The 12,215-nt window shown below is 37.2% G+C and overlaps 1 protein-coding gene across 1 annotated transcript; it reads right to left on the minus strand.

The window, feature by feature from the left end:
* Positions 1–4,342: 4,342 nt before the first annotated feature.
* On the minus strand, positions 4,343–10,891 carry LOC132154235 (noelin-3-like). The gene is made up of 6 exons (XM_059562811.1): positions 10,685–10,891; positions 8,173–8,316; positions 7,421–7,576; positions 6,823–7,042; positions 6,587–6,693; positions 4,343–5,779 (listed from the first exon to the last, which is right to left on the minus strand). The coding sequence occupies exons 1-6, from the start codon at positions 10,751–10,753 to the stop codon at positions 5,102–5,104; spliced, it is 1,374 nt and encodes a 457-aa protein (XP_059418794.1). The 5' UTR covers positions 10,754–10,891; the 3' UTR covers positions 4,343–5,101.
* Positions 10,892–12,215: the final 1,324 nt, after the last annotated feature.

Below are 12,215 nucleotides of genomic sequence, written 5' to 3' on the forward strand. Positions count from 1 at the left end.
AGTAGATAATTAGCCATAGAATCAGGCATACATCAAGAGGTGCTGAGGATCTGACAACTGTACTAATTAAACTGACTGAACAGTGTTTCAGCAAGCAGAGAGTAAATGCCGTTGTAAATTGTATACTGTATGTATATATATATATATATATATATATATATATATATATATATATATATATATATATATATATATATATATATATATATATATATATATATATATATATATATATATATAGCTCATTATGAAAGAACCTCACCCACTACTTCCAATTTACAACGGCATGCCTAAATACATATACAAGTCTGATGATGAAGACATTGTTCAGCGAGACTTATTTTGAGTTTATAATTATATTCCGATTTTAACCGCTAGGCGGCAGCACTGGCACTCTTTACAGTACACAAGAGCTCGTGTTTCTTGACACTGTGTTTGCTCTGATAGCAAAATAATGCTGTTCAATCCTAAAACTCTGAAAATAATTAGCATATTTTAGTCATTAATTCCTTTGGGAAATTCTACTGGTTTTTCAGAATGCCGGTGTTGCATTATGGTTAAAATTACTAGTAGAGACTTGATCATGTTTACTGACACTATAAAAAGAAGAAGAAGAAGAAGAAAAAAATTTAACTAATTATTTAAAATCAGTCTGAGAGGACCTGAATTGGCTGGCTGTTGATGGGACTCCAACAACATTTTCCTCAATGGAGATCTTTTTCCAGTTATTTGCATTTGGAGATAAAATGCAGATGCCTGTGAAACCTTGATGCATGAGATAAATGAGCAATGCTTTCTATTGACCTTCATTTCCATGACCAAAGGGGAAGAGAGCATTGAGGATATGCTGATGATTTAGGGCAGCTCTGGGCTGGTTCAGCTGGAAGGGACACATTCACTTGAGTCAACTCATAGCTATTGGGAATCCTGAATCTTGAAAGAGACAGCAAGGCTCACTTGCACTATTTTTAGCCATTATATGCGTTTCATTTTATGATCTTCATTTTATTAATCCAAAAACACTAGTGTTATCACACACACACACACACACATACCCACACACACACTAGTATGACTACCATCATACTGAACACTGCATGGACTTCTGCAGCTGCAGAGGGAAATAATTAATTCAGGCGAGCCCTGAAACAGCACATGGAGTGACACTCAAAGACCTCAACCAAAAAGCCAGAAAGATCCCTGGATTCACACCAGAACTTGTCAGAGACAATGACGTCCACGCCTACCTGCGAGACATGGACCAGTGTGAACCACCAAGATAGACTCTATCTGCTGTGAATCACCTCTAGTCCTGAGGTGCGACGCTTCCTCTACAGCCAGGACACATCCAGTCTGACTACAGGCAGCTTAAACAAGCTATCATAAAGGAGTTCTCAGACTCAGAGTCTGAACACGGACTGATTACTGCCCTAGCCAGTGGCCACCAAACAGGGCCGGCATGAAAATCCCCATGCTTACTACCACAGACTTCGACAAGCTAACTTCAGAGCTAGCAGTGAATCTGGGATGGAGGAGGACACCAGCTTCAAAAGCCTTTTCCTCTGAAACCTCCATCACATTGTAAGTCACCATTTAGGCATTATGGCCTGCACAATACATGACACAGAAAGCCTTTAGCAGATGAATTCAGGTAAACTGGAAGACTTTTTGCTTTGCTTTTTGAGACAAAAATGTCACAATTTACCTGAATTCAACCTGTATGACATCTATAAATCACTCTATATCTGGCTATTTTAACAGATATATGCATTTAAAAAGATAGAAAGCTTTATGTATACATGTACATTTAATTGCAATAAATTCAAACTGCTAGTGAAAATGTAGTACAGTTGAAATTGCTATAGCTATACACTACTATTCAAAACTAGGACTAAGGATGCATTTAATAAAAATAAAAAATACAGTAAAATTATACATATACATTATACAATTTAAAATAAACTGATTTCTATTTTAAGCTTCAGTCTTCAGTGTCGCATGTTTTCAGAAAACATTCTATTGTGCTGTTTTGCAGCTCAAGAAACATTTCTAATTATTATCAATGTTAGAAAACACCTATGCTTCTTAATATTTTAATATTAAGCAGCACAGGTGTTTTCTAACGTTGAAGCGGTGATCATTTTCCAGGATTCTTTGATGAATAGAAAGTTAAAAAAACAGCATTATTTGATATATATATATATATAATTTTACTGCAAAATCTCTCACTAATAGCAATAAATAGCCTATATAATGTATACATATAATATATACATACATATATGTGTGTGTGTGTGTGTATTAAACCAAAGGATAGCATAACAAATGGCTGTGCACAGTTATTGACAGTTTATATGCAGCTGGAAGCTAATAAATGCACATTCTGAGCCATGTGACATGGTATCTTTCTCATTTCACTATGTCTAATGATTTCAGACCCAATCACTCTGACACTCCACCTGAGAAGTGACTCAACTTTATATGCCTGCAACACCCACAGGCCTGCTGCTTGCACACTGCTGTTTTCTCTGTTCTCTCTTCATTTTCTGTCCGCATCTCTGGGTGCCTGCCGAGAGGGGTGTTGAGAAAGTTAATTTTAGTGTTGGCCTTATATGCTATGCTTGGCCTGTCCCAGTCAGCACCTGCCCCAGCTTTGATACTGGGTGACAGTCTTCCTGATTCATCTGCCCAGGAGCTGTCAGTCAAACGGCCAGTCATGGGCATTGTATTCAACACAGACACCCCAGAGCACTGGGCTAACCGGAGCCAGTTCACACATGACAAATTAGGAGGAGACTCTCATTCATTCAAGTAAGTGATTATATTGTCTGTCATAGAGAGGTGATGCGTGAGCAGATTGGGCAAGTGGTGAACGGAGCCAAATTTCACTGGTAAAAAGAAGATAAAGGTATGATTTTCCTTACAGGTAATTGCTTCATATTGTTGTATCCCATATTATTTTATCCTTTGGTAAAAATAAAAAAGCACACTGAATCAGGGTTACAGTGTGTTTATTTATAAATAGAGGACATCACTGATTTACTGAGTGCTGAACACAGAGTAAAAAGTATTAAATTTGTATATAATTTAAAGTTTTTTTTTTTTCAGGTGCTTCAGATGAATATTGCAACTTTACATTTTATTACGTTTCACTAGAGAGGACATCATTTCTAATACACACACCTGCAGTGCTAATTTAGCAACTTTTTAATTTCCTGAAAGCTGCTGAATATTTTAGTGTCAGCACATTTCGACTCCTCTCTGGAAACTAAAAGCTTTCTGACGGATCATGAACTTAGGAAAACTAAAAAGTTTGCAAATTATATATGTGCTTTGATCTAACTATGTCCAAGGCAGCAAGATCATATTTTTACCCAGAACTTTGCTTATTTATCTAAATCACTTTATCACATTAAATTGCCATAATTATTACACAGCTCTCTGGAGTACTTGATTCTGATTTGTCAATCTCAGAACTGTATAATAAATAACAAATCCAATCTTTCATGTTCATTTATTATATGTAATAAGAATGGAAATATGCAATAGTCGCATGTTTAATATAGCAAATGAAACCCTTTGAGGATCTAGAAGGATACAAGCCCTGATCCTGAGATCCTCTGTCAGGGTTTATTTTGCGATAATACCCAGCTGACGGTGCATTATCCCTTATTCTCACTCTGCTGAATAATGTTTCTCTGAATCAGCCGCCTGCAGAGGTGTGTTGACTGAAGTGAAATTGTATTCGTCAGACTAGCGCTGTCACTTGTTTTGAGCAGACGGGAAGTGAACATGACGTACAAAAATGTTCCTTTAAGGGGAAAATGAATGACTTTGTTTTAGGTATTTTTCATTTAGGTATATGCATATTGATAGAGCATCCTCTGGCACAGAACCGGCTGAATCACATGTTTTGAAAAAACAACAGCATAATAAGCTGTTCTGTTTCAATGTCTGAACAGAGGAAAGTGTTTTTTTTTTCTCTCTCTGATCATTGTCACTAAATGAAGAATAAACTCTTTGGAGATGATGCAAACTAGAAAGATAATTTCTCATCAACATCAAAAGCAAAATCACAAAGCCCTCGGAAATTTCAGAAGTTCTCTCATCCGTAAATTTCCTTGAGCAGAAAAAAGAAAGCACGAACAAAGCCTTTGTTGAATTACATCTGGAAATATGAGGTAGAGGTAACATTATTGAATAGCATTTTCTGACAAAGAAAAAAAAGATTTGCTGTTGTGGGAAAGCCGAGATACTATTCTAAAATGAATTCTTTTCTCAGACTATTTATATATGAAGTACACTGAAACAACATCAAACCATGAACACAAAGTAGCATTTTTAATTGTAATTACACTGTACAATTTTTAGCATGGATTGACTTGAAAGCTTTAAAGGGTCAGTTTAAACAAAAATGAGAATTCTGTCAACATTTACTAACCCTCATGTTTTTTCATCTGCATGACTTTTCATCTTCTCTGTGGAACATGATATTTTAAAGAACACTGGGAACCAAACATTGGAGCCCATTTATTTTCTTTATATAGATATATTACTGTTCCATAGATGAAAGAAAGCCATAACTTTTTGGCACAACACAAAGATGAGTAAATAATGACACATTTATTTTTGGGTGAACAATCCCTTTGAATGCTGAAAAATATGTCCTTACTCCTCTAAAACATTTGACAAGCTTAAACTAAGAGACACAGTTTGCTAGATCAGTATATAATCTCCATAATAAGGATTTTTTTATTTAATGTTTCTAAGTTTTTAGTTAAAAGTATTTGTTACATTCTGCTGAATCGCATAGTATAGATGAACATCATTGCTACGCACTGAAAGTTGCACAAACAACATTTAAACAGAGCTTTAAAAGTCCACGAATGTCCTTATCTGAGTCCGAGTTTGAGTTTAATGACAATTGTTTTACAAACGGAGGAGTGCAATGCTGACTGACATCTCCAGAAGCACTCAACCTCACACTAAGCACATCTTTTGATTAAATATATAAAACCCATTATTTCATAGCAATACCACAGCGATTACAGATCAGTGTAACTACAGAATCAAGTTTTCCTCTCACCTCAGGGCAGATCCATCAGGATTCATCATCAGTTTTAATTATGTGGAACAGCGTTACATTGAACAGTACCTGGTGGCCATTGTTCCAGCCGTAAAGTGCACGATCCCTGGCGTTGTAATCCAGCATGGACATGTGAAAGTACTGGTTATGGATGGGGATGTCCATGTACTCATAGGTAGAGGTTTTGGTGGAATAAGAGTAGTATACCTTAGCACCAGTCAGGTGGGAGTTGGTGATGTACAGCGTGCCACAGATCATGAAGGACTCACCTGCGTTCCTTTTGGAGTATTCTGTTTTCCAAGAGTTCAGCACCTGGATGGTCAGAGGATCCAGCTGGCTGATGACTATATTCCCTGCATTCTGATTGGTGGCATAGATGGCCCATAAACCAAGCTCATCGGCCATCAGGTCGATGTCTGAGAATCCGCCCCAAGTGTAGGGGTAGACATTGTGGAAGCCGGCAGACTCCAGTGCTCGTTGGGTCATGACCCGGCCACTTTCAAAGCTGTATCTGACAATGATGTTGCTCTGGTACTTGTTGTAGTACAGGGAGCCGTTGTAGACGACATGATTGGTTCCCGCCCAGTGGAACGGAAGGTTGTAGGTTCTTGACTCGACCCCAGCTACAAAGTCGCTAACAGATTTATACTCACGGACAATCTTGTTGTTTGTATAGCTGTCCATGTACCAGACCTGCATTAGAACATAACAATTGTGATGAATAACACGTGGAACTTGCATTTTATGTATGCATCATCTAAGGAGCACAACAAAATGTATTCAGTAAGTAAAAAATTTCATTCAATTTCTCCATATAGACAGAGATTTTACTGATAAACCTTTTAAGACACCTCACCATGAGCTCTGAGTTATTCTTCAGCAGAAGCCATAATTCAGTGTGACTTGAAAATTATCCTTCAGAAACCATTCTCATATACTGATTTGATGCTCAAGAAACATTTGTATTATCATGGCTCAATTTTCTCTGTAAACTGTTCTCTGTTATTTATTTATTTGATTTTTTTACAGGATTTTTTTGCTGAATGGAAAGTTCAAAAGAACATAATTCGAATTTTAAAGCATTTGTTGTTACATTTGATCATTTTAATGTGCCCTTGTTGAATAAAATTATACATTTTAAACAAAAAAGTCTATCTATCTATCTATCTATCTATCTATCTATCTATCTATCTATCTATCTATCTATCTATCTATCTATCTATCTATCTTTATTTTTATTTGCTTCGAATCAAAGTTTATAAGTTGTGATTGATCTCAGAGCTGGTTGGTTTTGTTCAAGTCTTTGAACTCTTTATCACAGTTATTTTTTCTTTTCTTTTTTTTTTAATTATGCACACAAATAATGGAAAAACTAGTTTCTTGAAGCAATGCTGCTGAAAAGCATAACAAATATGCCACAATGTTTGCCCACTTTTCAGTGGCATTGCTTCCAAGAACTAGTTTTTCCATCATTTCTGTCCATTATAATAGTCTAATTACCTTGTTGTTCTTAGGTGAAGCCTGAGGGTCTGTCATCCAAGCTCCAAACCTCGTTCCCGATGTCTTTACAGTGATGGGCTCTGTGATTTTCATCAACTTACCACAGGCTGACACAGTGCAGAATGACAAGTAATGTCAGCTGCTATATAAGCATGTCAAGACATTTTGAACTTTAAAAGTACACATACCATACCACACAAGCAAATACCACAAAATTCATGTTGAGTTGAACTCACTGAGTTTGTTCATACAGTTCCTCAGTCTTCCTTCCAAGCCGAGAACCCTTTGCTGGAGTTCCTCATAATCAGACGCTCCTATCTCCTCCTGGATAGCAGTCAGCACAAGAGACAGGTTCCTGATTTCCTCCTTGAACTGGGAAATGAGTGTGGCATCGGTCTTGTACTGCTCCAGCACTGGAATCAGCGGCTGCAGTTCATTCATCTTCCCCTTCAGCTCCTGCAAAACCAGACAGACATTTAAATAGAAATCGCATGAGGAGAGATTTGCTTACATTAACAGAAACAGATGCAAGAGCATTGTACAGCTCGCCCAGTAAACAGCAAGACGTTCTGAACAATGACCTGCTAGACTGAAATGATATCACTGCTTGGAAATAAAACATGACCTTTAGATGTTTACAGGATTTCCAGGAATGCTGAAATGGGTGTGGCCTTTTGAAACGTTTGTGAAGGATAAAGACAAGAAGCTTTAAAGTGGGATTTGATTCTTCATTCTTGGAGAGTAATGGCACGAATGTGGCTTTTTCAAACTGTTCTGTTCATATGAGAAAGGAGCATTGATTTCCTCTGAGGCATGAGTTTAATGGTAGCTCACCTGAAAGTTTTTAGTCAATAATGTTCTTCGGTTCGACTCGATTTGTCTGAACTTGGATCGGAGTCCTTTCATCTGGCTCTCCATTTTCATGACATACTGGAAGTCCCTCTGGGTCCTCAGGTTCAGCACTTCGATTGATTGCGACATGTTCTGAATCTTAAGAGAGGAAGATGGGCCGAAATGAAGTTAGGATCCATTAATCATTCTTTGAACTGCAAAAAGGAAGAGGCGATAGATTTAAATAATATTTTCAACTTGTGTAAATCAGCCCTGACACTATGTCTCTGAGGAATTCTGCATTTCCATAATTCCACTTAACGCAACCCAAGTAAAGACGGAAAAAACTTAGACACATACCACAGCTGACACATTTAAAACAGGATAAAAATCAGACTATGTATCGGTCAACCCTATTACTTCCTTCACTAGCATCCACCAAACAAAGTAAGACACAGATATGTCTTATGGGCCAATAACTATTGGACATTTTTACAGTAACACAGAAGAAAAGCTTAGGAAGTAGAAACAAGAGGGAGCCTAAAGAACCCCTCAGGACTTTTTGCATAACCATCATCTTTATGCTCCTCCACAATCAGCTGCAGAGAAGCCTGTGGCATTCTTAATAGATGACAATGGCGAGCAGTCTAGCATAATGCTTACAAATTGCCGAAATGAACGCTTTTGTTATCTAAACCACATGTCAATATAAAGCGACTTCAGAGCTCTTAGACATGCATTATGTGCACACACACCTTCTCCAGTAACTGGCGGAGCTGTCTGCTCTTTGCGTCTCTGGAGCACAGGTTCTGTTCTGGTGCCACCACCGTACAGATGCAGCGGCCATCAGCATCCTGCGCTGAACTGTACACCTGCCAGCCTTCCTTGGGTCTGATGGTCTGTACAGACATACACACAGACATTCTCAATGCAATGAATTTTAATGTGACATAATCTGATTTCCATGCCTCAAGCATGCTTTAAGCAGCAGAGTGAAACTGAGATGTGGATATTTAGTGAGAACTACAATAAACTTCCACGGCTATCCACTTCTTCAGTGCTTCATTTTATTATCCCTTTTATAAATTACATATTACTACAATTTTTTTATTTTTTTATTACATATTATTACAATTACTTATTATATTCGTTTTACAGAGAGGTGATTGACTAAATATATAAATCATTTTTAAATATGCGTATCATTTTGTTTTGTATTTAAATCTGGGGAGTCGATATTTAACTTCAAACTTTTGCTTCTGGTTAAAATACCCATAATATTGCTTTCTCCAGAGAAAAAAAAAGTCATTGTGGCTGAATCAGCAGAGAAATATGCATGGAACAACCACCGATTACAAGCAAAACTGTTCAAAACACTACTAAACAAATATGCTGGCTGATAATGATGTGAGAGGACAGCAAGGGATGTATTTTTTTCACTAGAGGAAGCATTATTATGGATTATAGACTTGTATTTGGTGAAAAATGATGGCTTGAAGCTAAAAATGCTTTTATAGATGATAAAAGAAGAAAGCCTGATTAAGCTTTTTTGCTTAACAAGTCATTCATTGATGGACAGGAGTTGTGTAGATTACTTGTCGATTATTGAGATGTTTTTATCAGCTGTTTGGACCCTCATTCTGACGGTACCCATTCACTGCACAGGAGCCAGTGACGTAATGCTACATTTCTTCAAATCTGTTCTGATAAATTAACAAACTCGTCTACATTTTGGCCTGACGGTGAGTACATTTTCAGAAAGAAGAGTACATTTTCGAATTTTTTTCGAAAGAAAAGCACAGGATAAATATTGTGCAGTTACTGTGTATTCCACTGATTATTCATTTTAATTCATCAACATTCTGAAAACAATTCAAGCACACATCACTAAAACAAGGCAGGGCATAAATAGCATGTTTTGATGACAAATAGCACCCTGTCGCAACACCTTCATGATAAAGCCTCTCTCTGCATTCATCTCCCAAATTTTCAATAGATTGTCTGCAAAAATAAAGGCGCTTCGTAAACACCCACATTCAGTTTTTTCCCCACTCTCACAGCGTGCTCTGAAAGGCCGGCTCTGGGGACTAGCCTTTTACAGGCGAGCTGAAAAACAGAGTTCTTTACACACTCTGGCACACTTCCTGATGCTGCTGCAACTAACAACTAACTGCAATTTCAGCAAATTGTATCATCTCCAAGTTGGATGGGTACTTCCTGCTAGTTCACTGCCATTATGAAATATGAGCAGAGGGATTCTGCTCCTTAAATAAGACCTGCAGCTGGGTTTATTAAGACTGGATGAGAGATCCTCATAAAACTCTGACTGATACTACAGATTTCTTTTATTTCTGGACACATATGACATGACATCAAATTTATGCAGTTATTTGGATGTAATGTGAAAAATAAATGGCTGTGCCTCAACAATGCAGATCAGATCTTGACCCAGTGCTAAAATAGACCCATTAGTGATTGTGTACAGATTAATAGTAGTGCTGAGAATACACTCAGAACACGGAGGAAGACAGTGAACTACTATTACTATTGAACTCTCAATTTAACAAAATAGTAGTAGAATAATCCTTGATATCAGGTTACAGTTAAGTTAAAATGTATCGCAATGTCCATTTCATACACATACAGTACATGCTGTTATACTGTATAGTAACTGCATGTAATTATTGTAGGTTACTTTTGTACTTACTGTAGGAAACATCCATCTTAATTTGTATTGCAGTGTAAACCTAAGTATATACTAGTATTGTACTTGTAATAGAAAGGAAAAGAAAAAAATAGGAAAAATGCAATTTTCATGATCATTTCGACACGAACAAAATGTACACAAAATGTATTTTAATGTAAATAGATACAGTTCTAAAAAAGACACCTAAAAGTGTGACCAAACACTCAAGATGAAATAAACAGCCAAAGCTTTGCAGAAATAAGTGAGAATGCTTGCTGAATGCAATATTTCATTTACTATAACATAAATAAAAGGTCTAAAAATATTATCTGTGAATTACAGAAACTCAAGCTTTTCGATTTTTAAATCACATTTTGTAAAGTATCCCACATATATCAAGATTTTAACCCAGCTTAGTTTTATTGCATTTTCTTTTCTCTTTCTCGCTGAGGTTACAATTAAAAGGATATTATCGCAGTTTGCATATATCTCGTTCCTATGACTCAGTGGTGTAGTAGGAGCGGGACTCAGACACGTCAAGTTTCTGTCTATGTAAAGTCAGGAAGGTGCGCAGCACTCACCGCGGAAGGGCAGTATCCGAGCAGAGCGAGAAAACACAGCGGCTTCAGCACCACGAACAGCGCCCGCATTCTGCCTCCAGTCTCCCTCCCACGTCTCTCTCACAACCTGATTCACTCTCCGATGTTTCAGATCGAGCTTCTTGTCAGTATCGTGGGATCGGAGCCCCTTGATAGAGCCACTGAAAATGCGTGCACTGTCATCGTCGCTCCGGGCGCAGAAAAAGTTTGAGAGATGTTAGGAGTCTCTCAGCGGATATTACATCATTAGAGCATTTCGAACGATTCTGGCTCCTTAACAAATCCAATAACGACCATTTAGATCAATTTAGAAGACTGCATATTTGGAAATAAGAACTGCGATTTAATTGCACTTTTAAAGATGGCTTAAATGTAATAAAATTGGGTATTACAAAGCTTGTATGTTACACTGAAGAAAAAAAAAGTTAGTTACATCATTCATTTATTCATTTTTTTAAACTGATCACTGATTTCTGCAAGGCATGTGTATCTTTTTTTCTACTTTGTTATGTGAACAACCATTTAGCAACTACAAGGGTTTTTAGTCTCACAAGTATAACAATTTCGGCTTCATTTCAAATCACGAATTACTAATATCTTGTGGTTCATTAAGTGAGTCAGACTCGAAATTCAGCCCGCCTTCACGATAATTATTACGAAACGAATCCAGCTCTGGGCCACACAATCACTTTCCCCTCGGCCCAAGTACCGCAAAGAATGATGGCCCTGAAGTGGCCCAGAACTGGATTAAAGACAAGGGTCACACATGGGCCATAACTGGCCCGAATCTCAGCCAGTAAGTCACCCTTAACTGGCCCTGAACTTTGCCAAAACAGGTTTTATTATTGGTACCAATTCTCAGCCATAAGTTAACCATATCAACACCACCCTTTAACCAGAAACCCCAAAACTGAGCCATAACCCAGCCTAATCTTACCCAAACCATGTGAACAAATAAGGCACAAGAAAATTCAATTCTCAAAAATAGTTCATATGACTCACTGGAACTACTTTCAGATATTTTTTTTTTTACATCTTTTTTTTTAAATTTTTTTAGCTGATGAACAATAAAAACCCTGACAGCCAACAAGAATCTATTCTGATTTGAGCATCTTGAGCATTTAAAGCTGCAGCGCGCTCTTAGACAGGACATTATCATCCCTTAATGGCAGTGGAAAGAGTAGGCTACTGAAAAATAAAGACTACTCGAGTAAATGTAGCCTACCATTACATTCCCAAAAATTTAGTGTGAGTAGAGTAAATGTCCAATAATCTACTTGAGTAAAAGGAAAAGAGCCGGGTTTTTTTTTTCAATACTCATGGGTAGGGAGTAGCGAGTACTGAGCTGTGGATTATACCCCCTTATAATAAACGATGTGCACTGCAATTAAAAGAAAAGAATTAAGAATATATCATTCAGTTTTATTTTTGACTGTGAACTCTTTAAAATACATCAAAACAACACGAAAAAAAACTATTAAAGAGATGAGTGAAAGGTGAAAGAGTTATTCTC

This window comes from Carassius carassius, chromosome 12, assembly GCF_963082965.1.
Source record: "Carassius carassius chromosome 12, fCarCar2.1, whole genome shotgun sequence".
NCBI classification, from domain to species: domain Eukaryota; kingdom Metazoa; phylum Chordata; class Actinopteri; order Cypriniformes; family Cyprinidae; genus Carassius; species Carassius carassius.

Excerpts from the sequence above, each read along its gene's own strand:
- LOC132154235 (XM_059562811.1), bottom strand. The coding sequence starts at position 10,753 with ATGCGGGCGCTGTTCGTGGTGCTGAAGCCGCTGTGTTTTCTCGCTCTG. Across the intron at positions 8,317-10,684 it reads TCGGATACTGCCCTTCCGCG|ACCATCAGACCCAAGGAAGG; the intron begins GTGAGTGCTGCG and ends ATGTCTGTACAG. Across the intron at positions 6,694-6,822 it reads GAACTGTATGAACAAACTCA|CCTGTGGTAAGTTGATGAAA; the intron begins GTGAGTTCAACT and ends GCACTGTGTCAG.